Source organism: Populus trichocarpa, chromosome 5 (assembly GCF_000002775.5).
Source record: "Populus trichocarpa isolate Nisqually-1 chromosome 5, P.trichocarpa_v4.1, whole genome shotgun sequence".
Taxonomy (NCBI): domain Eukaryota; kingdom Viridiplantae; phylum Streptophyta; class Magnoliopsida; order Malpighiales; family Salicaceae; genus Populus; species Populus trichocarpa.
The window spans coordinates 22,557,609-22,585,385 of NC_037289.2; the positions used below are offsets into that span (position 1 = coordinate 22,557,609).

The 27,777-nt window shown below is 34.2% G+C and overlaps 3 protein-coding genes across 7 annotated transcripts; 1 reads left to right on the forward strand and 2 right to left on the reverse strand.

The window, feature by feature from the left end:
• Positions 1-136: 136 nt before the first annotated feature.
• LOC7454347 (structural maintenance of chromosomes protein 1) lies at positions 137-13,991 on the reverse strand. Its single transcript, XM_052453149.1, has 18 exons — positions 13,293-13,991; positions 12,648-12,884; positions 12,257-12,490; positions 11,716-11,954; positions 9,916-10,182; positions 9,452-9,722; positions 9,105-9,231; positions 7,432-7,539; positions 7,223-7,330; positions 6,991-7,130; positions 6,717-6,806; positions 6,417-6,625; positions 3,811-3,980; positions 3,011-3,120; positions 2,515-2,891; positions 1,264-1,515; positions 512-739; positions 137-391 (listed from the first exon to the last, which is right to left on the reverse strand). Exons 1-18 carry the CDS (start codon positions 13,728-13,730, stop codon positions 343-345), a joined length of 3,654 nt encoding a protein of 1,217 aa, XP_052309109.1. The 5' UTR covers positions 13,731-13,991; the 3' UTR covers positions 137-342.
• Positions 13,992-16,967: 2,976 nt separating this feature from the next.
• On the reverse strand, positions 16,968-20,777 carry LOC7454349 (TOM1-like protein 2). Of its 4 annotated transcripts, none has more exons than XM_024601799.2 (4): positions 20,545-20,777; positions 19,899-20,432; positions 18,197-18,478; positions 16,968-17,765 (listed from the first exon to the last, which is right to left on the reverse strand). In XM_024601799.2, the coding sequence occupies exons 2-4, from the start codon at positions 20,382-20,384 to the stop codon at positions 17,271-17,273; spliced, it is 1,263 nt and encodes a 420-aa protein (XP_024457567.1). In that variant the 5' UTR covers positions 20,385-20,432; positions 20,545-20,777; the 3' UTR covers positions 16,968-17,270. The 4 variants fall into 4 exon arrangements, with proteins under 4 accessions (XP_024457567.1, XP_052309160.1, XP_024457566.1 ...); XM_052453200.1 differs by having other exon boundaries at positions 16,968-17,762; positions 20,545-20,770; XM_024601798.2 differs by having other exon boundaries at positions 19,899-20,777.
• A 1,207-nt stretch (positions 20,778-21,984) lies between these two features.
• On the forward strand, positions 21,985-26,755 carry LOC7454350 (uncharacterized). Of its 2 annotated transcripts, XM_002306816.4 has the most exons (6): positions 21,985-22,220; positions 22,982-23,154; positions 24,975-25,158; positions 26,002-26,108; positions 26,221-26,332; positions 26,436-26,755. In XM_002306816.4, the coding sequence occupies exons 1-5, from the start codon at positions 22,149-22,151 to the stop codon at positions 26,300-26,302; spliced, it is 618 nt and encodes a 205-aa protein (XP_002306852.2). In that variant the 5' UTR covers positions 21,985-22,148; the 3' UTR covers positions 26,303-26,332; positions 26,436-26,755. The 2 variants fall into 2 exon arrangements, with proteins under 2 accessions (XP_002306852.2, XP_052309384.1); XM_052453424.1 differs by having other exon boundaries at positions 21,995-22,220; positions 26,221-26,755.
• Positions 26,756-27,777: the final 1,022 nt, after the last annotated feature.

Consider the following 27,777-nt stretch of genomic DNA (forward strand, 5'->3'; position numbering starts at 1 on the left):
AAGAAAAAACAAACCACAGCACAACAACACAACGCACCATAGAAATAAAAAGTTGAAGATACGGTGCACGTGTAAATGGCATGGTAATAGAAATGCATGCTTCAATGCTTCGGTACGAGATTTCTCGGGACCTTGATTCACAAATCAGATTTTATATTCCATCTCTAAGGTCATTAATACACGTCTCGGGATTTAGATGATCAGAGGAGGTGAGAAACTGGCACAACTATCACACTGCCTAGAAAGAAAGAGAAGTAGCTACGCAGGTTGTAATGTCATATCTACAAAGTTTAAAGATTTGAGCCAACCAAACAAACAAGATGCTAATCTGCGATTGGATTCTCAAGATGGTCGATATACTGACAGGTCAAACGTCAGAGTTCTTGAGCAACTGCAGTGAGGGAAAAAAGAAAAAAAAACACTTGTGTCACAGATCAAACTTGTTGACATGCAAAACCATAACCCGATAAAGTTGCGTGAATAATGATGCTGATGATAAGATAAAGCTCACCTCCTCTCAGAGTCCCTGTAAACCCCGACCAATGCTTCGGCCTTGTCATAAAAGCTATCCTTCAGAGAGATCACGATACTCTGAAAACCACTGCCACCATCAGCATCCACAATACCCCTGGTTCCTTCACATGATCTTGCTCGAATGAATCCAGCTACCTTTGCAACATTTAAATTATCCAATGCAGCATCGACTTCATCCAGTATGAAAAATGGTGAAGGCTTGTAGCTGAAACAACTCTCCGGGAAAAGGAGTAATATTAGATTATGAGAAAATGCATATCATGTGAGGATCATCCCTGATCCTCGAGTACACTTTGCTGCTTTATTTCAGAAATTTGATGCATGAGTAAATCATCAATCCAGAAGAAGCACCTATAAACTAAAAGTTGCATTAAAAAATAAATAAGATCACCAAATGGAGGATTAAAAGAGAAGAAATTAAGGACCTTGTCGTGATAGGGGTAACTTGTATTAGTTCAAGGGAAAACTGCATTTTCTACCCATGCCAGTGTATATAAAGCATTCAACGCTTTTTCAGCATACCATCACACCACCTTTTGATGCTCAAAATCTATTAAAAACTAAAATCCAAGCCTGGACATTATATACTTGGTCACCTACTTTTACAGAGGCGCCAAGAACTTGTAGTTTTACCCCAGGAACAAGAGAGTCAAATGCAAAGGTATTAGAAACCATGCAATGTCTAACTGTTACATTTAAGAAACAGTTCACTGATCTCTAAGGACATACCTGTGGATGGAAAAGAGTAATGCCAGCGCTGCAACAGTCTTCTCCCCACCAGAGAGCTGTTCCATATCTCGAAAACGCTTTTGTGGTGGCATAGCAGTGTATTTGATACCGTGTAGAAAAGGATCATCCTCGTTTTCTAAGCTCAAATATGCCATTCCGCCCAATGGATGATTGCTGCTCTTTGTCAATTGTTTGTAAATCTTATCAATACTATTTGATATGTGGTTGAAAGCTCCCATAAACAACTCGTACCTTTGTAAACAGAAATGAAGTATGAAGTATTGTTGGTAAAATATTGGTAGAGTTACTTTGAGTTAATTTGGGCCATCAAAGTAACAAAGAAAAATATCAAGAAGCAGATGGCATTGCAAGCAGAACAAGATTGAAGATTAATAAACACAAAACCAAAGAAACTGAAAAATACATATACAGCCAGGTATATATTATCAGTAATTCCACCAACTATGATTCCCATTTAAAAAATCAAGCTATGCATTCTAAAGAATAAAGAAGTTGGAAGTAAGCCATTATCTGAAATTCTTTTTCCTCTTTACTTGTAGGAAACATGGACATGTGTATTGTATAATCGGAATGAGCATGCATTCCAGTGAATGACTGCAGATACTTCTGCCCGTGCATGAGCAATCATATGTTTTTGCAGGAGTGTCAATGCTAGATATGTGTTTATGCATTTTGTCTCTGTATGCAAGTTTATGCAGTATCACCTTTCCTTTTCCACAACACCTTTTGATGATAAAACAAACAAAAGTTCTATTATGGAAGAGAATGCAGAATGCACCACAAATAAATTCCCCATATATTTGAAAATTCTAGTTTCCTCTTTTTCTCCCCTCAAGGACTATCCTTAGGTTTCTTCTGATTAAGGAGTTTACTAAGCTAATGAGCAGATTGTTCAAGTCCCAAGTCCAAGCAGTGTGTGTTTTCCAAGAAATTCCATAAAAATAGTTGCTAATTTTTACGACAAGAAATTCTGTGTAAGCACTCCAAGTATGCTCTTTCAGATGACAATCACTAGGAAACCAATATCAAAGATACAGTTGCCAACTTCACTTCGTATTAAAGAACTATCAAGCATTTGTTGCACTTTTTGTATAAAGATGGTAATTATTTTCCCAGATTGTGTTTACTGACCAGATTTTATTCCTTCAAACACAAGTCAGATAAAAATTTGTCCTGAATCCTGATCGTTCTTACTAAATGGCTTGCCGAAGAAAACTATGCAATTATTACCTTCTCTGCTTAACTCCATTGTAAGAATCAGCTATTTGCTTCTCCTCCTTTCTGGCTGCTTCAAACTCTTCAGTGACTACCCTCTCTCTCTCTCTCAGAGCCTCATATTGATCCAGTGCCTTCAAGTTTGGTGCGGTTTTTTCAATTTCTGATATCAAGGCATCTATCTTTTGCTTAAAATCTGCCTCAATCTTCTCTCTGACAGAAGGTCTCCTATCCTGAAGAGATCTATTTAGCTGACTAAAATCATAATCCGGCCCAGGAATTGGCGAGTCAATGTCCATTGGGTCAGAAACAGTGGGAAGGTTTATATTTTCTAATTCACACTTCTCCACTATATCCTGCTTCCAGGAAGATAGCTGTGCAATCTGTGTCTCCTGTAAAACCATCAGAAAATATGTCAGCACCAATTTGAGGGCTAGGTCATTACATCTTCCTTGCTGTTAAAAGAGAATCTTTCAGTAAAGAAAAATTCACTAAGAAAATGTTGTAGGACCTTTGAGTTTATAAGACGGGTAAGCTTAGATAAGTTGCTTGTAACTGCAGAACCCTTCTTCGTCCATTCACGTATCTCATTTGCGCACTCTTCTGACTTGGATTTCCACTCTATAAGATTAGGAAGATGAGAAAATTGTAAATGCGACCAAACAAGAATATCCACTTGAAGGAGAAGGAACGGCAGAAAATAAAAAACAACATTCTAAGCCAATTGGCCTCTCAAAGATTCAGGAGTTAATTCTACATGATTTTCATTGACCACAATGTTCAATTAGCTGAACATGCAAATTTCACTCCAAATGAACTTGCCTTAACAGTATGCAGATTGTGACAGTGAAGCTCCCTCAATTCTTAATACCCTTTAGTTCTTTTGAGTAGGATAAGTTGGTAAGTATTTTTCTTCTTTTTGTTTGCCTACCATAAAACAAATTTAATATTCTACATTTTCAACAGCATCTCACTTTAAATATTATTCTATATAACTAATGAGTTTGTCACAATGAGACAAAATTAAAGGGAAGAAAGGTAAAAAGCAAGGTCATGGTGAATCATATTAAGATGAACGCAACCAAATACACAATGGCAACCATGTTAGCAGCCTTTTTTTCTCATCCTGGAATACAATTGAAAATCAAATTCATTCCTCAGAAATTTGCATGGGCTAGACTTGCGGATAATCTCTTCTCATAAATGCGCATCTTACAGTAGAACAAATTTGGAAGGGTGGGTCTGTTACTTATAGTTTAACTCCTTGACAAAACACTCCACTTTATATGAGAAAATAAAGAACCAAATTACCTTTCATTTCTTCCTTCCATTTATTAATCTCATCAGTAGCTTTATCAGATGCTAATTTAATTTGGGCCTCTTTTTTCTGAACTTGTTTCAAATCATTTTCTAAAGCAGCGAGAGAAGATTCTAGTTTTCTAATTCGTGATTCCATGTCCCGTTTTTGCTCGTACTCCAACCTGAAAAGGAAAGAAAAAGGTTTGCAAATGACAGTTCATATGAAGATAAATGGTCAAATAGAGTTAATAATCACAGAAAGGCTCCCTTCGAATACAATCTCAACTATACAAAGATAAAATGACTCGGCAAGTTATACATCACTACATCAGCTCTTAGCACATCACAACAGAAGTTCAGAGGCTCATCCTTATATTAGCATGTGTCTTCAATTATTTCAACTCAGAAAAAGGCACCGAGACACCCATAAAAGGAACCCACATCATGCAAACATCAAATTACATTCTGATCCCTAATTTTTGTGATTGTGTGATTAGGTCCTAGACAAAAAAAAATAGAATAATAAAAATTTTCTTTTTTGGCATGTAGTCTTTAATATTTATGGAAGTCCTAAAATAGTTTGGTTTTTTATTTTAATTTATGAAGCATACAATTAACTGTTTAATTTTAAAAAATGGAACAAGAATTCAATTTTGTTTCTGTTAATTTTGCCAATTCTATCAATACTTAATCATAATCAAATTCTTAAAAAGAAAAATAAAGAAAGAAAGAATTAGGCACATGTATTTTGGATCTCTTATTCATTCAATCAATTTTGTCTTAAGCCCATTTGGTTAAATATATTTACAATTGATCAATTTCAATTCAAATTTATATATGATTTGGTACTTTTCATGTTTGAAACATTTTTTATTAGATTGGACTTGGAGGTTTTTGCCTAAACTTGAGACTGAAGTTAAACATCTAAATATATAAAAGAAAAAATTCATATATTGTTCAATCTCTCATGAACACCAAAAATAATATTAACAATAATAAAATTCAGAATAATTTTGTAAAAAATTAAATATTTTGGAACTATCTTGTATTATTGATATTGTTTTTAGGAATTTTTTGCATTTGTTGTAAATAGGATTATTTCATATAAATTGTTAAATTTAGGGATTTAGAGCTTAGAGCTAAAGTGAAATTATAGGAAAAGGACAAAATTAGCAAAAAGATTCTAGTCCAATGGATCATATATTATTTTACCAGTTTGCAGGACTTAATCGTGGCACTGTATTATAGCCCTATCAACTAAACTTTCGGAAAAGTGCACAATGTATAGCTTACAAGGTATGTTCTTAAACTAAGAGCACTAACTTCCTTCTCCACCATATAAACCTAGGGAAACAAAAACTTGAATTACAAGAACAGAAACAATTTGCTCCTATATTCACTCCTGTTTTTTTTTTTTTTTTCATTTTTGTGGATGAATAAAGAAGCTTTATTAAGGATGAAGAACAAAAAGAAAATAAAAGAAAAGGATCCTGCAAACTGCAAAGTTAAACCAGCTACCACTAGTCTCTCTACCTCCCTCTATTCCTTCTTTTGACAACCCAATTTCTTCCTAGCACCAGAGTTAAGCATTTTTATCACACCCAAGTGAACAAATACACACAGCAAATGTTAGATGTGCTTATGCTAATACAGTTACTGAAAGAAGACTGATGAAGTATTCAGAAACTCCAGTGAAGTGAAATTAACAGGACCTCAGTGAAGTAAATCGACAGGCCTGTTAGGATTGGATGATGATAGTAACTCTTAGAAACATTTGAAGAAGATTAATGTATGTTTCCTACCTGTCTTTGCAACCATTAATGGCATTGGTTTTTACACTTGAAAGTAACAATGTTTAACATGTCATTTAACAGGAAAAGAAGTCCCTGAGAGAACATGTCTGTATCCAATACATCTAAGTCGACATATTTTCCAACAACAAAAAACCTTTGAAATATTGGTGGAGCCTTTGATGCCACCAATTCTGTACCCCTGTCGTTCTAAAGTGGAAAAGAAGAATCTCCCACTTGCATGCATTTCTGTTGCAGATAACAAAATCCAAAACCAGACCATGCCCTTTGATGAGGGGAAGGTATGATAAATCATCATTGTAGCTTCCAGCATTTAGAGAAGGGTTTAATAAAACTATATTGTCAAGATATTTGTCAAGGTGGCAAGAAAAAGCCACACAGAAATCTTAGGCATTGAAGCCAGGAAGAAGTCCTAGACCTGCTATTTTGTTAAAACAGTTAACAAGACCGACAGTTCCCAACCATCAGCATCAAGATCGATCATGTGGTGAACTTGCAATTTGTATGGATGAATCGCCTCAACAGAAAATTGATGGCCATAGCAGCTATGGTGGGAGTATAAAGACCAATGAAAACAACTACACGATAGACCAGACTAGATTACAGGTGCTGAACTGTAGGTTTACAGGCAATTGAAGTTTCTTATTTTCCCAGAGACTGAAAATCATTTGTGATTGCCAGGGAAAAGGGTGTTAGTCATATTTTCCACGGAAACTACAGCCAACAATTCATACATGCAAAAAAGGAAAGCATTCCACAAGACACAAATATAGATAAAATATGGTAGCGGGAGAAAAGATAACATACTGGTACTTCAGCTTTGCTAGCTGGTTACTCAAGCTTAACCTTTCTTCAGCCATGTGTTGTGCAGCCTTAACATGGTTTTCTTCATATTCACGAATATTTTCCACCCCAACATCCTCACTAAATTTTCTATATATTCGGTCAACAATGTCATTGATTCTCTTCTCCAGCTTCCTAATTTCAGTGGCCCTCTTTTCGACAGTTTCTTTTAACTGGAAGCAATATCAAGGAAGCAATATATTTAACTGTTTTAAAATGTCTAGGTGAAGATAGATATACACATGGTCATGATTGAAAATTCACCTTACGAAGTTCAGGGTTTATACGGTCAATTTCTTCTTTAATAACCCGCTTCTCCTTTTTCATGTTTGCAAGTTTGTCCTCGATACTTTTCTGCAACAAAATCAGCAGAAGTGAGAACAGAGTTGACTCAGTGGAAGCACAAAAGGGGCTACAAAGGGGAAACACATTTGAGTGGTAACCAATCAAGTATTCCCAAAACCATTTAAAACTGACTAGAAGTTTTATCTGTATACAAAGAGAAATGAAGTTAAACAATCTTAGTCAGGAAAATTACCTTCTCAATCTCTGCATACTGAATCTTCTTTTCAAGCCCACTCATTTTTCCTGATGCTTCAGACTCCTTTAAATGCATCTCCCTGATTGACCCAAGCTCCTCCAACTCAGACTCAAGTTGTTCTTTCTTCCTTTTCAGGCCTACAGAATACCAACATTAGTCTTGCAGCAAATAGACAAAAGGAGAAAGAGTAATTCAGAGCAGAACTATGATTCAAATCAGGTGTTTTGACCTTCAATCTTTTTATCATCCCACTGTTTTGACTTTGCTTCCATTCCACCACTGGTGCCACCAGTCATTGTGCCAGACTTTGTGAGCAGGATCCCATCTACTGTTACAACTGATGCAAGCACAAATAACTTCAGATTTTAAATTATATAGAAAACAAAGGGAACTAAAGATACCAATCATTTGTAGCAAAAACTGGTATTGAATAATTACCTCTAAATCTCTCCCCAGTCCAGCTAAGAACCTTGGCTTCATCAAGTTCATCACACACTAGAGTATTTCCAACAGCAAAAAGAATTGCCTTCTCCAGGACAGGATCAAATGTGCAATTGTTAAGTCAAAATCATGGAATTTGATTGATTTGATTTGATTTGATTTTTTGTTTCTTCTTTTAATTCTTTCGACTGCAATTAACAGCGCTCTTGAATATCTATTGACCAGCACATTAATTATTCTTAATTAAAAAACCAAAGGACGAGAGCAACACAAAAGCAAAGAAGAGAAATCTATAGTACAGATAAAGCTCAAAATAAGAGAGCAGATCTACTCATGTCTTGCTACAATACCCCAGAACTTGGTTAACAAAACTGAAAACAGATATTGAGATGAAATGCAGAATGGCAGCTTCCAAGTTAATGCAACAAATATTTGAGAATATTTAAGCAGAAAGTGATTTGATTTGAAACACATTCCTGAGTTTGGCTATTCGTAACCTCATCACCATCATGCAGAGGAAGGGCAGGACACTTACTGGAGGTGGATCTGAGATTCACAACACATACCATTACCATTAAATTTATGACTACAAAAGTTCCTTGAGGTTCCCCAATTATTTAGACAATCAAAATTGCTACCAAACCCTACAAATTCACCAATGGCATAACACTCACTACAGGACATGTCTCAGCTATGAAAAAGAGGTTTTGGGAAAATAGAATATTGCTGGAAGAAAAGGTCTCACAAATTTTAGCCACCTAGACCTAAAAACATCAATCCAACATAAAGTTCTGGCAATGGCATCCTCGGAAAAAAAGGAGCTAAGAGATATCCTCTATCATGACACAAAATATACAGCTAGAGGAGGACCTTATGCGCCTCCTAACCTTAAACAGCCATTAGTGTTCACCGGAAAGATGGCCCACTAAGATGTTCAAGAGATCAGTTCAGCTTAAAGAAACATCACTTGTTCTTTCCTGTTAGCACACCCTTTTTCCTTAGGAATATGCTAGCCCCACAGTATGTCAACTAACTCGCTATCGTCATTGTAGTTTGACAGTAAAACCTAGACATTAGCCATAAAAAAAGACGCCAAACTCCATCAAAATATTAAAATAGGGTCCATATTGGCCAGCTAGAAACTCCTAAAGTGTAACAGAAACAGCCAAGCATTATCAACTGACATCAAACAGACAGGCAAATCGAATAAGAAATATCTGCCGCAGCAAATACATAAAATTATCAAATTGGTAAAAACCACCAGTGATTCATGCAGTCCCAACAGCATTCATTTCTTAAACTTGATACAGAAAAAGAAAATCATAAAATAAAAAACAATAACCTCTTTTTCATTAAATTCTACAAGAGAAAAAAGATCACACAAGGGAACTAAGTTATTAACATGCAATCCATGAGTGACTGATTACGCAACATCAAATACCATATTGTTCATTCTCCAAAAAACAATTATCATTAAACATGCATGTTGGCATCAAACAAATAAAAACATAGAATCCATATGAAGAAACGGTGAAAAGGAAACAAATGTATCGCATATAAAAATAATAATTAATAGTTCAATAACAAAAACTCAATCAAAAAGTTGATGTCAAAAGCATGAAATGCATCGTAATCATGATTTTGGCTGATACCAAACTTTTTCAAAGGATATTGGATCACATCAAAGACCAGCTTTGCAGTACCACCTAAGGTACGCAACCTTTCAATTACTGGCTTTACACGAACTGATTGAAGAGGTATAAATGTCTGAGGAGGAAGCCTTTGGTCTTTCAAATACTGCAGAAACCAAAATGAATGAATTGTTGTATTACTTTCAGACAAACAAAAGTTCTCAACAAACTTCATCACAATTACATCTAGAAATCAAGAGACCAATAACAGAACTCCAGTAACAGCATAGATGAAATAATGCAGGAATGAAATGTGCAGATATTAATAACCAGAATTACAAAACATGCTAGAGAAAAAATAGTAACTCAGCAGATAAAATGAGTACCTTGATGCACTCTTTCCCCGTGTTTTCATCCTCAACCACAACTGCATCCATGAACTTCCCCATAGCAACAGTAACAGCAAGGTTGTACTTCTTCTGGGTTGGCCTGCAGAGATCAATCATCCGGCCATGAACTCCTTGAAATAGGCGTTTGAGAGTCTCAACTGCTTGAAACAGCTTAGCATCCCTCTCATTCTCATGTCTATCTGCTCTCGATTCACGTAGCTGGTTTTCTATTTCACCAATTTTGGACTTCAAGTTCTCATATTTGTGCCTGACAACAAAAAGGATCTCTAGTTAACAAATATCACTTTCATTTGAGTAAAAGAACTATTCAGCATCTGATCAAACAAAAAGAGAAGAACTAGATGCCAAAGAACACAGTTCTCTAAGACAAGGAACATCTACTACTATGGAGAAAAGACAAATGTTAACAAGCAAACCAACAAGGGAACAAGTTAAATAACCTGGAATCCCGATGTTTATCTTGCATCTCACGCAATTCCTTTTTCAGATCAATCACCTCATTTTTATGCTTTGTAGAAGCATCAAGAATCTTTTTCATTCTTTCACGCATTTGTTTGTCCTGGGAATCCAGTTCATGTGCCCGATTTTCCAACTGTTGGAGGTTTTCTTCCAAATTCTTTTGAGCTTCCATATCAGCATGTTGCTGCCTGTCCAGAACCTCCTTTTCATCCCTTAGCCTGACAGTTTTCATGCCAGCGTCCTCCTTACTGCACCATTATAATTCCAACAATGACGAGGGCAATAGGAATTCCATAATGCAATAACAAGATCAATGGACAAGAAATAAAGCCTTGTGTTTTTTTTTAAAGGAATCTTGTCATAGAAAAGATGTTACATATCAGCTTTGCAGCAGGGGGAATTAATCACCCCTTTGATATGACACAACCGGAAGGGAAAAAAAAACAATCAAAACAGAAGGCCTCTCAAAACACTTTAAATGTTGGATAGACAAACCCTGCAAAACCCACAGAAGCCAAGAACCACAGGGGTGCTCGGAATAGAATTCCAATCCATGCTGGCTGCATGGAAAGTGAGCAATTCAAAAACTTTCCTCAATTCCTCTTAATTCACAAGCACCAGGGTACCCAGAGAAGAGCACAAGTCCATAATCACTTGTTGTCCTTTTCCCACCCTAAAGCAAACCAAGTGAGAAAAAAGCCCAACTAATTCATTGATTCTCTATTTGATATGAAATTTTAATGGTCCAAACAATGACAACCATCATGAACAAATTTTATTCCACTGAAACTGCTGATAATAACCATGAGTACAGCTATGGAAGTAGGCCAAGCTTTGGTGGAGACACAAATCATGATTGATTTATCTGCATCTAAAAGAAGATGATGTATAAACTGCATAATGAAATTGTTTATAAGTCCCTTCTTTATCATTTATAATCAAAAGAAAATGCTTGACTCCTTTCAAAACCCAGTACTCAACCATTTAATGGAAAAACTAATGCCCAGATTTTTACACATTTCCCCCAAACCATGACTGCTACTAATTACCTCAATCATCTTCTGCTTGTTCATTCAGCCAGCAATTACTTATGGACTTACGAGATAAAGCATGAAGAACAAGAAAGTTGATAGGTGAGATAGCTAGAACCCAAGAATAAAATGCATGCAACCTTCCAAATAGCTGTTGTGGATGGCAGATCCATAGAACATTAATGAGATATAGACCGACACAAATTACAAGCTTCTATCACATGTTACTAACAAATTAGTAAATAAACAACTTCAAGATAAAGGGACCATTGTTTATTCACTTGCACTTAATTTATCATCCTCTCTCCCTCAGAAATGGTACACCAAGGTCAATGTCTACATTTATATTCAAAGGATTTCTGACTTACATATTATCATTATGGTCCTTACCATCGTCAAAGCTTTCCATGGCCAAGAGATTCCATCCGAGTTTAAAACTGTCCCCACATCAAGGAATATGTTTCACAGCAATACTCTTTGTTTAATGAAAAAGGATGGGAAGAGGGGCATATACTACTTTGATAGAAGAATACATACTTCCCAGTCAATTGTTCCAATTATCGAAGTTAATGATGAACTAGACACCTTAGAAGTTCCACACAAAAAGAATAGCCCACCAGTCTGTCCAAAACCTTGTATCTCAATTATAAAAAGGAATGTATACTCAGGACCCAAAAGGAGTATATTCCAGAAAAACAAAAGTAGAGAACAAAGGATTAAATAATCGATTTAAACTAAAAGGAAACTTACATTTGGAAGTATTCTTGTAGTTGACCGTCAGCCAAGGGAAGTTTTCCACCAACATCTCGACTTTTTTCACGAAGACCATCCATTTTAGAACTCAGATCTTGAATGCCACTCTCCAGCTCTTTTATCTCATCAGCATGCTTCCTCCTTTCTACCATTTTCCTCTCAAGCTCTTTACGACTGCTCTTAATTTTTGAATTTATGCGTGACATTTCCTCATTTAATTTAAGAAGTTCTGGTTGCTGTGAACAGGAGAAAACATCAGAACAAATAAACCACAAAATACTACCTAAAGTAATCAATGAACCAATAGACAAAAAACATGGTTATTCATTAAACATAAAAGTCCAAAAATATTCACATGTCCATAAGATATGGAATGCAAACTTGAACCACAAACATGCATACATGTGCATGTACTGCTGACTTAATGGGCATGGAGAGCTTTCTTTGCCCAGGTGTTTAAAACTCTAAAGTCCTCCACATTATAAGACATTTAAGATAATAATCGTTATCAGTGAAACAAATGCCTGCAAAAACTCACATGCTTGTCAAGTTTTAAACTTCTCTCTTTGATCTTCCTTTCACATTGCGTAATCTCTTTCTGGTATTTTTCTTGTTCCTTCTTCTTCTTGTCTGCTTCATGTCCAAACTTCTCAAGCTCTTGCATGAGATCTTCTTGATTCCTCTTTTCAGCATCAAGTTCAGCATTCATCTTAATTGAGTCATTGTGTATGGTATACAATTGCCATAGAAAGTGTTCTTTCTTCAAAGATTTCTATAGAGAAAAAGAGGATGATGGAAAGCAATTAATTCTGTGAAAAGACCAACAAGCTATTCACATATTGTATGGTCAACAGAAAAACACACTTATGATCAAGGTACAGGGAGGTAAATCATGCTAAGAACTTGTACAGAAATCTTATGGTTCATACCAATTGATCTTGCAAACGTAGATGCTTTTCCGCTTCTTCCTTCTGCTCTTTCTTTTGCTTCCTCTCCATAACTACTGTTCTCTTTTTCTGATAAACAAGAGCTGATTTTTCTTCAGCCCTGGCTTTCTTTTCTTCAAGATCTTCATATTCTCTCTTGAGATCTTCAGATCCAGATATCTGCTCAAAAAGTGCGGTCAGCTCTTTTGGGTTTTTAGATGCAATGGACTCCACGTCGCCCTACAGACAAAGATGCACATTTGTCAGATGTAACTCCGATTCCAGGAAATTCAATTGCCAAGTCACCATGTCAATATAGTATGACATAAAAATGTCAATTCTCTCTCAAAATCGAGCAAAATATTTTCAAGTTCAAGATTCGGATTCCTTCAGGCCGAGACAAATGTGACTCTCCTATTCAATAAAAACGAGATTACTCCCCGATATTATTCAGCATTAGCAACGCAGCTCCACATTGGATGACATACACTGTCACCACAACATCTTACAAAAAAAACACTTCTGTTACACAAAATGAATGCCAGAAGAACCAAATCTACCAAATAGACACTAGTAATAACTGTTAAACAATACTATGATAATTTAAAGAATCAAAAATAAAAAAGAAACCAGGGAAAACAAACTCACCTGAAACACCAAAAAATTCCTGGCCTTAACAAGAATGCCCAACTCTTTTAACCTGGCATTGTATTCATCCCAATTAACAACCCTGCCATCAATACGGTACTCACTGCCACCAGAGCTAGTAATAGCCCGGGTGAATTGGAGCTCCGACCCGTCAGGCAACAGGTAAACCAAGCGCACGAAGGCTCTCCGTCCTTTTTGCTCCTTTTCACGGTCGTCGTACGCGTAAATAAGGTCTTTCAGCTGCGCTCCACGGAGATGACCAGTACGGACACCGAGAACGAAACTGATAGCGTCCATTAAATTAGATTTTCCAGCTCCGTTTGGGCCGATTATGGCTGTGAAATCCTTGAATGGACCAATTGTTTGAAGACCTTTGTAGGATTTGAAGTTTTCCATCTCCAATTTCAGGATTTTGCCTGGAGAAGACATGGAAGGCATTTTGACTGACCTAGGGTTTATCGTCAGTGCGTAAGAAAGTGGAATTAGGGTTTTTTTAGTGGAAATCGGGGCAAGCGACGCGGAAGGATGGAGTGCTAGGGTTTTGTGGGGTGCTGGAAAGGGGATTTTCCGGGAAAGTGGAGAGAGGAGGGGAAGTGGTGAGATTTTTGGGGGATGGAGGGAATTGGCGGGAGGAGAATTTTGGAGGAAATTTTAGGGGGGGGGAGCAGCAGTGGGTTTTCATGCGAGTGTGCGAGCAACTGCACGGAATAAAATGAAGTTTTTTTTTTAAGATTATTTACTGTGCCATTGGCTGAAATAAATCGTGTATTTATTTATTTATTAAAATTTCAATAATTTATTTATACGCGCTCGATCACGTCTGGTTTTTCGCGTATTCAGTTGGACCCCGTATTTTGTGAGTATTTACATTAATGTCCTTGTGATCCCTCGGTCACTCAGTTGTGTGCTGTGCACTCTTTACCGAAAAAATTAGCTTGCTGAGGAAATTTCAAGTTTCAACTTCTGTCCCCGGGCAAGATGGCATGGGTGGTTGAAACGTGGTGTAAGTTATATTTTTAAAAGTTTTAAATTTTTTTTATTTAAAATAATATTTTTAAATAATATTTTATATTGTTTTGATGTATTGATATTAAAAATATTTTTAAATTGATATTAAAATTAATTTTTAAAAAATAAAAAAAATTATTTTAATATATTTATAAATAAAAAACATTTTAAATCATTATTATTACCACAATTTAAAACAAGCCCATGCAATCTTACATAGCTTAGGGTCCAAATTTGTTCCCTCGTCCGATCAAATTAATGTTACCTATACTTGAGTTTTTTTATTTTTTATTTAATAATTATTTTTTAATTTTGTAAAATTAATTTTTATAAACTGTGAAATAATTTTTAAAATTATAAATATTTGAAACAATATAAAATAAAATAAATATTAAAAATACTAAATAAAGATACGGTCTATTATGGTTGTAATAATTACTTATAATATTATTTTCTTTATATTTTGTTAATCATTTATTTTTTTATTTTTAATTTAATCATTTTACATTAAATAATATTTAATTTTATCTATTCAATCCAGTCAAAATTTTTAAGATTCAATTTCAAATCAAAACAAATATTTAATCTCTTAAAAAATATAATATTTTTATATTAGCTTCTCAACTTAATTTTTTGTTATAATCAATATATTTGTTGTTATTTATTAATATATTTTTTAATTTTATTTTATTAAGTGTATATATAAAACTTTTGCTTTTGAGTTTACAACAAAAAAAAATTATTGGTAAAAAAAATTAACAACGCCAATACTTTTATTACCGAGATAAAAAACACTATATATCACAGCTAAGCGCAAGAAATAGTTAATACTATTAATGCCTTGTTTGTTTTCAGGAATTCATTTTCCTGAAAACCATTTTCCTTAGTTTTCCATGTTTGGTAACCTTCCGGAAAGTTAGTCAAAGAAAAGTTAATTCCGGTCAATGAAAAAAGGCATGCTTTGTGGCAGGAAAACACTTTTCTTTTTTTATTCTAAGAAAAACACTTTCCTTTGCTTACCGAAAAAAAACGTGTGTTGTCTCCTTCTCTTGTGACCAATCACAGGACCACATGCTCCTCATCCACATACTCTATCCAAATAAATCTACACTTGTCAAAACACATGTTTTATTTTATTTTTCTTTTTTATTAATAGAAAAATTCTATTTTGCCCCCTGTTGTGTGTGGGAGATTCAATTTTCGTCACTTTTTATTATTATTATAACGACTGTTTTGTTTCTTTTATTTTTTTCTATTTTTCTTTAGCCTTTTTCTTATTGGTATTTCATTTTCCTTGTTTTTTCATTTTTTTTTAATTTCCTAGTGCTTTGGTAATAACAAATAGAATAGTGAAAATTTTATTCATATGAAAAAAACATATTTTAAGCTTTTAAAATTGAAAAAAAAATATTAATAGATTTTATTTATGAAAAATTTCACAAGGTTATATCTTTATAATATTATATGACATATATAGTTATATTTTATAAAATAAGCTATATATGAATATAGGATATAATAAAAAAATTCATCATTATACTTTTTAGATTTCATTCTTTTTATTATAAGTGATTAAATATTATATTAAATATTTTATATATATTATATAAACTTGAAAAAAAATTAATTTATTAATAAATTATTTTCCAGTTCATTTTCCATAACATAACCAAACATTAAAAAACACTTTCCAGTTCATTTTCCATAACACTACCAAACATCGGAAAATAATTCACTTTTCAGGAATTCACTTTCCAAAAGGAAACAACTTTCCTGCAAACAAACGGAGCCTAAAACATAATTGATTCGAATTAACTAGTGCCACGTAGTCTGATGATAGGAACGAAAGTGATTGACGTGGGAACTTTTTTAAGCATTCGCCACCGTAGGACGAATTTTAAAATAAAAGAATTTGATCGGATATTTGTAATTAGAGTAGAGATTTTGGTTTAAAGTATTTTTTATTTAAAAATATATTAAAATAATTTTTTATTCTAAAAATGTTATTTTTGATATTAACATATTAAAACGATTTAAAAATATAAAAAATTTATTTTTTATAAAAAAATTTAAAACTTTTCTGGAATGTGGTTTGCACCGCGTTTCCAAATAGGCATGAAGATTTATAAGACTAGTGTTTGGTATTTTTTTTAAAAAATGTTTTTTCATAATATATTAAAATTAAAAAAAAATATTTTTTATATTAACAAATTAATATATTCAAAAACATTTTAAAACCTTAAAAAAATTAATTTAAAATTAAAAAATTAAAAACATGATTTCACAACAAAAACAATGCAACAATATTTATATTAATAAATGTATTTATCTGTGTAGTTGTATACAAAATTAACTATTTTTTACACGGATATTAAAGTAACATGTTTTTTAATATGAATTTTTATTTTTTAAAAATTATATTTGAGATGAGTATATTAAAATTATATAATAACATAAAAAAATAGCTAAAAAAATAAAATTTGAAGTAACCAGGTCGAACTCTTAATCATGGAGGAAAATTCGGATTATATAAAGGAACTAGTAGGTAAAACAACTCTAATTATAAATTTAATCAACATTACTATGAAAGCTCACTGATGGATTAGGTTAACGTACTCCCGAAGCGAACAATCTTTTACATGAAGATGAAGAATTTGGAGCCATTGATGAAAAAAAAACACCGAATTAAATAAAATGGCAGAGAAAAAAACAAGCTCTTGGCAATAATCTGACATGATTTTTTGTAATACACAGGAATGCAAAACCCAGAAATCATTCCCAGCTGGTAAAGTACGAGGGAGATAAGTATAACCAACTTAATTACGTAAAATCTCTTAACTAATAAAAACAGCCTGATTATCGATGTATCACTACATAGCAGGAAAGGACAACTTATTAGCATACAAGGAATCGAGGATTAAAGAAAGTACACCTGCAACGTGCATTTTCACAAACCCTGCATACTGTGCTTTAACTGAATTCTCGCTCGTCAATTTTCTTCTGGCTGCTAAATTCAGCACTCTCTCCTTTTGGGGGATCTGCTGTCTTGGTTTCATTACGAGGTTCAGCTTGAGCAGGCCCTTCTGGAGGATCTGCTATCCTGGTTTCCTTACGAGGTTCAGCTTGAGCAGGCCCTTCTGGAGGATCTGCTATCCTGGTTTCATTACGAGGTTCAGCTTGAGCAGGCCCTTCTGGAGTATCTGCTATCTTGGTTTCATTATGAGGTTCAACTTGAGCAGGCAATATATTGGCCCCGGTGTTACTGGAACTTTCAGGCAGGTGCTCTCTGGATTTTATACCAGCTTCCAACTCGTTGTATCGGAGAATGACTTGTTGGAGCTCATCATGGAGATTCAGGGCCTCAAAAAGCATTGCCTCGTCATCAGTGGTGCTCTCTATGATCCTCTGAATGACAGGCTGTGACTGCTTGCACTTGTCCACCAAGCTTACTGTAAGATCATCCTGCTGCCACACAGGAACTATTAATGAAAGCAGCCATTATTTCATTGTGCTTTTATTTTCCTCTATCTTGCTTGTGAAAAAATGCAGTCACTCAGCTATGTGTTTCACAATGGGGCGAAGGATCATAGAAAGGGATTATATTAAGCACAAAGAGCTTTCAAACTCGTAATTACAATTTTTTGTTTATCACTACCACTAGAGCTTGTATCAACATCATTTTGTGGATCGCAATAGCATTAGAAAATATGAAAAAAACTGAAAGACGAGAATTTTTTTATCCTGTGCCATATCAAAAGGATTGTTAAATGAACTTAAAGCTGGTATCTACTCCAAAAAAAATTAAAATGCATATACAGAGGTGAACGTGGATTAGCTGTTTGACGAGAGTGGTAATTTCTTACTGAATAACATCCAAAAAAAGAAGAAGGGATTACCTTAACGGGTTTTGGCTCAGTTTCAGCATTCAAAATACTAGAAAGAAGTTCCAGGCTGTTCCGAGTTGTTACAAGTGTTTCATTCTTTTCCTCAATTGATACCCCCCCAGAGTTATATGGAAGAGTACCATGATCTGCACCATGCAATCCCGTGTCAGGAATAGGATAGCTTTCAGGAGGAGACAATGGATCCTGGTGAACAAACGACTCCAACGAATATTGCATGGGGAATGAACTTCCATCTCCAACTGGTGGTGTAGGCAGACTTCTTTCTTTCAAGCTCTGCCACAACCAGAAAATGATCTTAGATGTGAGAAAAGAATAACAGAGGCTTTTCTGTCTTTCAAGAATCTACGAGAACCATAGTAGTAATTGGCACAAAATAATATAGGAAAGAGAGGGGAGGGGGTGGCACGTCCATTTATAGTGCTGACCAGCAACACAAGGAATAAATGGGCATAATGTTAGTCCATCAAAAATTCATAGACATGACACAAGTTAGTGAGACATAGTGATACTCTAGCATGACCCCCGTCCAATAATCTTTCTCCATCGAGGAAAAAAGGTGGCACCAGTTTATCACTTAATAACCACAAATCCCAAAGAAATGTTGAGTAAATTAGGCAATTAGCACCCAAAATTTCATTTACTTTATGATCATGATCATAGAGTAAAAACTTTTACAATTTTAACAAAATTTAGACAAAGTTTATAAATAACTATACCTAAATTTTATCCCGTTTAAAAAAGCAAAAAGCATGCAAAAAAACACAATAACTCCTATCAATAAATTCTAACTAAACTCAAAATATAGAAAAGGTGGATTTTCAGTATAAAAACATCAAATGATGCTTATAAATTAGGAAGGGTTCGATTTTTTGGTTGTTTGGAAGGAAAAATATAAGTGTTTTATGGATTTTTGTCAGGTTTAAGTCAAGGCCATGTCGGTTTGCAAAGAAACTGTGTTTGGAATGTGTTATTCAATCTAGAAAAGCACTTAAATTTTAATTAATGTAACGTTTTTGAAACGGAACGAAATCAAACTATATCATTCTACCAATCTTTTTCAAACAATACCATTTTTTAAAATTTTTAAATTTACCACGCTAATTTACAAAGGAAAAAGAAATGGTAAGTAATATAGTTAAGTGCTAAATTTGTAACTCTGCCTCACATTGGAATTCAAAAGCTGTAGCTAAGAGGAAAGATACGGATGGAAAAGTGTACGTAACCCCACATTCTTAAAACTGTAGCTTATTAGGCTTATGAATTTGCAGCATATTGCAAAACCCAAGAAGTTGTCAAATAATGATAAATTTACAGTTCAATACAATAACCCATTTACAACATTCATGCAGATAGCTGAAATATCCAACTAGTTTTCTTTTTTTTCCAAACCAACTAGCTTATCAACTATGAATCACTTTTCAGGTACTATAATAATGATTATTTTTTAAATTAATTTTTTGTTAAATAATATTTTTTTATTTTTAAAAAATATTTTTGATATTAATATATTAAAAAACATTAAAAAATTAATTTTTGAAAGGCGCAAGGCATACGTATCACACCTGCTACTCTGCTAGTGTGAAAAATAATAGTGATCCTTGATTAAACACATCGAATTATTACCTAATCTTACACAAACAATTAGTGTATTTCCATAGCAATGACAGCATTTGTTTACCGAAAGAAAGCTTACCATATAGGTCTGGTGAAAGACAGGCAGATACTCAAGATCCTCGGACTCTCCCCAAGCCCTAATCAACTGCAAAGCTCGATCACGATTCCCCTGATCCGTTTGCGGAATCTCGATCATCCTAACCATCTCATCCAACACCTTCTCAGACGCCACCTCGGAGAACACCTTCTCACAATTCGAAGTACAGGCCTCCAACAAATCAAGACTCAGCCTTTGGCTCACCGAATTCTTGCCCGAAATCTTCCTCTTTATAGCCTTAACAATCTCCGTACCACTAAACTCTTGGCTATTAATCATCGAACATATCCTCAGATTCAAACCCCAGTTGGGCTCCTCCATTGTCTCTAACGTAGCTTCATCAACCATCTTCGATTCAGGTGTTGGGGTTTGCAGTATTTCTTTCACCTTATCACTTACAAGTCGACTCATCTGAGCCCCACCAGTCTTCAACCGTTCACCCCATTCAGATAATTTCAGCTTGTCCATCTCTTCTTTGTGCTCAAAACACAAACATCAACAGCTAAAATACACAACCTTGATTCAATTTATAAGAAACAAAAAATCGGTTAAGCTTTTTCTTTGATTTTCTTGTCTCAAGGACAGCATGGGATTAAACACAGAATTAAGAGGAAAACAACTGGCCAACCTGAGGTCAGATGCTATCGTAAAACCCTGGTTCTTGTTGAGAGGCAAGCAGAGAAAAGGAAAGCTCTGGATGAATTGGCTTGTTATAATTTTCAGCTGTTCTTTTGCCGGTGGAGATGAGAGGCCATTCAAGATACACGTGCCCTAGAAAATGACATGTCGTTTTCTAATAAGGCGGCCCCGCACAAACGATACATCGTTCGAGGGGAATGGTGCGGTACTGGCATCAGGCAAAAGGCATGGCATGAGAACAGGCAAAGAAAGGCGAAAAGATCGTGGTTTATGACAGAAAGGAACTCAGCATGGTACAAAATGACGCGTCGTTTTGAAGGAAAGACGGAGTCGGTATTGCAAATAACGAGTGCTGTGGGCTTTTTTCCTGAACCACGCATACTTTATACTTATGTGCTTATTTGGTATTCCAGTTAAACATGTGATTTTAAAAAAAATTTAAATTAATTTTTTTCTATTTTTTATTATATTTTGTGATGTTAAAAAATAAAAAACTATTATTTTAATATATTTTCATATAAAAAACACTTTTAAAAATATTTTTTACTATATTTTTAAATAGGTTGTGAGTGGATGAGCTTACACAAAATCTAGTGTTTAACCCGATTCAAACTAAATAACCTATGTCCATAAAAAGTCTAATCACCATGTCTATTGAAATCAATGATAATAATATTAAAAAAAAGAAGTCATGATGAATATTTATTATTATACATTATCTGTGGATTATAAACAATGCAATCCATGATAAAATAATAATTTTGCCATTTAATTTTGAAGGATTGAATAGAAATCTGGGTTTAAAATAAAAATTTTACACTTTATTACATAGTATAATTATGTTTATGCCCTTGAAAAAAAAACACATTTTGTATTTGGGAGCTTTTGAGGCTTTTTATATTCTTGTACAGTATAATTACCGCATGGTTCTTGGAATTGATTTTTTTTACCTAACATCAATATTATTTTACCTCTTTTTTTTTTATAATTATTACATGGGATCAAGAGTGTTATAGTTTTTTGATAAATAAATAAAAAATAATTGATGCATGTGATACTTACTAGTAGTCGTTTATCGCCTTCCAAGATGGTGTTCAATGATGAGTTGGTGCACGGCAACCTTCGAGACCCGATGAATCTCTAGTGATGAATTTATTTTTTTTCCTTGATCTTAAAATGTGTATTATTCTTGCAACACTGAAGAGTAATTCTCAATATTTTAATTATATCAAATTTGATTTATTTATTTTTAATTTTATTTCTTAACATTTGTTTTTTATGAATTTTAATTTTAATTATTTAATTTTTATTTATTTTTTAATTAAATTTTATTTTTCAATTTAATCTCTAATCATTTTATTTTAATCTCTTTTCATTTTAATATATATCAAAGAAAAAAATATTTTAAAAATCACTTTTAAGCAAGTTACCAGGACCCGTTGCCATTCCCGAGAGGTACTGTTAAATAAGAGAGAAAGGAGAAACTTGCGGATTATCTGCGAGGGGTTTAAGAAAAAATCGGGCAGCCCAAGATAAAGAAGAGGGGAAACACTAATATTAACCAAACAAAATTAGTAATTGTCTGCAAAGGAAATGGTTTCTGTATCGACTTGGTTCCGTTACATAGCCAACAAACTCGACTACTCTGTTTCTCTCAGCTATAAGGTTCCCCCTCTCTCTCCGCCTATTTTTTTTCTCGCATTTTCTAATGATTTCATTTCTTGCTTTAACGAGTGTTTGTGAGTATTCTCATTTATACTTTGTTTTGATGATTTTCTACCTTGTATTTGGTTTCTGGGTTTGGGTGGCTCATTTGCTTGTGTAAATGCTTTAACTTTGTTAGAAAGATTTCTTTTTGCTTGATGGGTTTTTGTTTTGTTGATCTTGATCAGGGGTTTACTGGTGATGGGATATTTCAATGCCATTTCTCTTTTATTTTTTTATGATTTGCACTTCTTTGGAGACTAAGCTTTGTTTCTTGGCTATTATTTCATTCAGATTTACGTGCTCCATGTCTTTTACTTATAAGAAATATTTGCTCTGGACTTGTTTATTTGGTGCCTATGAGTATGTATGTGGGAACAATGCTTTGACTGGGAAGCTTAATTATGATATTGTGTTGCAGTGACGAGAATTGTGCTTGATTTTTGTTGTTAAACGAAAAAGTCCTCAAATTGGGAAAGATTTGTATCTAGTTTTATAAGGTTCCTCGGAGTTGTTGCCACATGCTCTATTCATTGTATTTTCCGATTCTTCTATTGCTATGTTTTGTTTTGGTTTTTGAATTGTCAAACTCATCAGATGATATCCACGCACACTTCTTCATTACTTTGCTGCTGTTTCTACACCCATATTTGTCGTTAAAGTAAGGATCTTTGAACTATTTTTATATTGATTGTTCTGACATAACCTTCAACTTGTTGCAGAGCTATAAGGGTGGCTTAATCAATGATAAAGAAGTCGTTGATTCAGTTTGGAAAAATCTACTTCAGGGAAAGTTGACCTTTTTACACTGGAATAAAGGACAGGAAATGGCCCCAACAATTGGAGACCAGGGGGGGACCCTTCTTGTTCGCAAGTTACCATCTGCTGATCCAATGTAAGAATACTTACACATATGTGTGTGGGTCTGTGGTTTTTAATTTCTTAACCATCACAGAGAAGCATACTATTTGATAAATAATGTATCAGGCAATAGGAAAGTGACATGCTGCATGTGGGTGATTCATATAGGCGATTCTAACTTGTCACTTGCCAGGTAGGATTTTGATGTTTTTGTTGATTGCTGGTTGTAGGGCCAGATTTATAGATGCCTGCTTGCTAGAAAACTAAACGATACGGTTGAGAGTAAAACTTATAGTGCTTAGAGGGCCATATGGTTTTCGAGATGCATGACACCCTGCCTGGTGATAATAAATCCTTGATACCATCTGTATAGTGTTTTAATTGGCATGCTGTTAGTAGATGTGTTGCTAGCTTAGTCATCTGAACTGAGCTTCTCTAAGAGGTTTTCTGTGTGATCTAACTTTAAGGCTCATTCTTTTGGGATTTATGGAATCAAATCCCATTTGATGGCAAAGTATTTGGCTGCCAATTTTGTAAACTTGTGGATTCAAGTCGTAAGAGTTGACTTAACACAAAACTTCTAATGCTATTGCTCAGGACCGGATACATAAATGTTTACGTACATGTGTGAGATAAGAGTCTCACCTTTATGAGAAAGTGATCAAGTGAGGAAGGAAGATATATGCATGCAAAGACACACGATCCTCCAGTTTAAACCATTTGGTCAACAAGCTGACATTGTGATATCAGCCTTCTGTCCCTAATGCTTCCTCAACTTGTTCTGTGTGAAACTTTCCAACAAGAAAGCTTGAGCTATTTGGTAGAGAAGCCCAAGCGCCATATAAGCTACACCAAGCTTTATATATACAACAGCAAAAAAGAGGAACCATGAAAGCCTCTTATGTTCAGGTCTAACCAAACTCCATGAGCAATCTAGTTGACAATGATCATAGACAAACCTAGCACAAGGGATAACAGCATTACATTGAAGCAAAACAGATGTTAGATTCCAATACCACGCCATGGAATCCATCTAAACTTAAGCTGCTAGGTATAAAGCTATATCAAACTTCATACATGACCATCCTAGGGTTATCAGCAACAGAAATCTGTGCTAATGGCGGATGACTTTGATATGACTTGTTCAACTGAACCATTCTTTGGACGCACACTGATAGATACATTGATCTGCTTCCTCTTATCTAGTTACATTACAGGCTAAATTTTCACAAGCTATTGTGACGGTAGAATTCTTTCTCTCTTCAATTCACACTATTTTTTTTCTACCCAATGCTTCAATACTATCAATTTTATTTAGGTTGGTGGTGGATTTGTCCGGACCATTTTAGGCAATTCTTCCTTAGCTCATACTTGATAGGTATCCTTCACCTTTCATTGGGTGTGCTTGTTTTGGTGTAACAACAGAATATTTTGCAGTTATTTCCTATCATTTGGAAAAGATTTTATTGTCTTTCTGTAGAAATGTGGCATGGTCAATAGCCTAAGATAAACAAGCGTACATATGCATACCCCTAGGAGAGAAAAGGATAGAAATTGTAAGAAGTATTTGTTTATCTTATCGAGGTTCAACCAAAATTCTCTTTATTTTCTACAAATGGGGATCATATATATTTTTTATTAAAGAAATGTGACTGTGAGCATTGTTTCATCCCATTCAGGTTCCACCAATGCCATGTTCAATTACTGCAAATGAGGATCATTTTATTTTTTTTCATTTGTTATTGGCAACCTTGATACACCCTTTTTCATGCTTTATATATATATATATATATAAAAAAAAAAATTATTTTGCTCTAAATAACATGGTGAGTAATAAGTCATAGTTCTTGGCAGGCGTGTTTTTGTCGGAGATGTAGTGCTTTTGAAGGATCCTGAGAAGTCAGATAACTTTCTTGTCAGAAGATTAGCTGCTATTGAAGGTTATGAAATGGCGTCTACTGAGGAAAAAGATGAGCCATTTGTTCTTGACAAGGATGAATGTTGGGTATTGGCTGACAATGAGAAGTTGAAAGCCAAGGTACATGCTACTTTGACATCATAAAATAGGATCTGCATAGGCTAATGGATTGTTTGATCTGTTCTGAATAGGATCTACATAGGTTGATGGATTGTTTGATCTGTTCTCTTATCACATCTTTTTTTCAAAGTTAACTAATACTGAAATTTGCATATATATATTTCCAAGGATGCCTAAACCATCAAGATCAGAATTTTTCAAGTCATCTTTTGATGATTATTAAGTTCATCATATAAGGCTTTTAGCATGATCAAACTTGGTAGTTGGTATGGGTCTCATTGCTGACCAAGGAAACATTTAGACATATGGTTTTGCTTGTGATGGGATTAGATATTGATTTCACAAAAATTTGAGGCTTCAAGAAACCTAGTCTCTTTGTCATGAAGGATGCATTGCACTGTAGATATCTAAATTAACCTAATTTCCTTTTCATCTTTGGGACACTATATGCCATAACTAGGACACTATATTACCAAATGAGATCAATAATATTTGGACAGTTCCTTCTTGTTGCATTTCATTCCAATTAAGACTGGGCTCTATTGGTACTAATTAGAATGTCGGGCAGTTTCCCAGTTAGCCATTTATCACTAAGAGCGCTTTCTTATATTTTGTTAGTATTTCTTCTTAAATGTATCAAACTGAAGGATTCGTATATCTACTTTACCTTGTTTCATATTCGTTGTCATTTTTTCTTCTTTTATGCTCTATTTCCCCGGCTATTTTTTCTCTCAAGAGCATTTAGGTTTAGTTGTGACTTTTGGCCTGGAGATTGTATTTGATTCTTTTATGGCCTGAGATTGTTCTTTTCCTCTTTCATCATTTTTCTTTGGGGGGTCACAGGAAGCCAATGACAGTCGAAAATTTGGTCCAATTTCCATGTCAAACATAGTTGGCCGAGTCATATACTGTCTGCAAACAGCTGTAGACCATGGTCCTGTACAGAACAGGTGAGCAGCTGAATGCTAGTTTATTGAAACCTTCCTTTTTCTTCTTTTTCTTTTGCAAATCTTTGATGATATTTGATTTGATTTTTATTTTTTTTTTGCTGTCTCATGCCAGCCATTTCAGCTCGAGAAAGGACTCTCCAGTGCTGGAGGTGGAATTGGATGTTGAAGAGATGGCAAAACATCACAAAGCATAGACTGTGTCCACCAACACGCTGAATCATTTGGTATGTACATGCATCAGTTTTTCTTTTCTGTTATCCACCGTGGATGTTTCTTCAGTTTTATCTGCTACGGGAGGGAAATGTGTTTACTGTTATTTTTGGCCAGGTGTGGCAATCGGATAATTGGGTCTTCCTTTGCAACCTAAAAGCAGGAAGCCGGATTTTTTCAATTTGGAGTTTCTACTTTATTTGGTATTGCGGTGAACAGTTTTGTAATTTGAAAATCAGACCAGGGAAAGAAAATGGAATCTTACGCAGTTGCCTTTCAGGCTGCTTGTGTTGGGATTCTTGGCTTGCAGGCTGCTTGTGTTGGGACTCCTGTCTTGCCTTCATTGCCACATATTTCGTTGCTAAGATCTGGTTCTGGGACTTTAACAATTGGATAGTTTTTCTAACTTGAAATAAATTTTTGGCTGTTTATGGATATGTCGTCTTGCAGTCTCATTGTTTTTTACTATCATCACAAATATATTGTAGAGATCATTTAACCTGTCTAGTGAATGAACTCTTGTCATTGACTTGAAATCTCCTGTTATGTCTGTTCGGCGTGGCAGTATAAGTGAATCCTTCCGCTTTGACGGCTCTGCTCTTCTGACTCCTACATAACCTATTGTTGATTATACAAGCGAGATGGTTTTCCAGCTCCCTTGTCAACTGACCTGTGAAATCTTTTGGAGTTTTTGTCATCAACTTTAAGTTTTAGGAAGTGTTTGGTTTTTTTTTTTTTTGAGATTGCTTTTTAAATTGTTTTTTTATCTAAATTTATGATTTTTGGGTGTTTTTGATGCTTTTAATGTGTTAATGTTAAAAATAAAAATAATTACAAAAAACCATCCACGATTTGATTGTTGTTTTACTCTTTTAGCTTTTTAATTATTTTTACAAAATTTATTTGACTCGAGATATAAAATATGTAATTTTTCAAACTAAAGTGAGAGAATGAAATATGAAACAAATCTTAAAAGGTTCAATTTATTTATTCTAAAAAATATTAAAAAAAATTATTTTGATGTTTTTTTAATTAAAAATACTTTAACAAAAACACCTTGCACTGTATTATTAAACATGTATTTAGGGGTTGTTTGAGGATATGATGTAATTTGTGTTTCATGATTTTTTTGAATTTTTTTTGTTTAAAATTAATATTTTCTTATGTTTTTTTTATAGTTTTGATGTGTTGATGTCAAAAATATTTTTTTAAAATAAAAAATATTATTTTGATATATTTATGAGAGAAAAACACTTTAAAAAAAAATCGTTGTCACACTTTGAAACACTCTCTTAGATTTTTTTTCTAACTCTTGAAAACTTGGTTAACAAGCTGCTTCAAGGCCATAGTGCTTTCTTGTGTGTTGGTGTGTTTGATATTATGCATGATATTTTTAAAAGTGCTTTTCAATTGAAAATATATTAAAATAATATTTTATATTCTTTTATTTTGATATTCA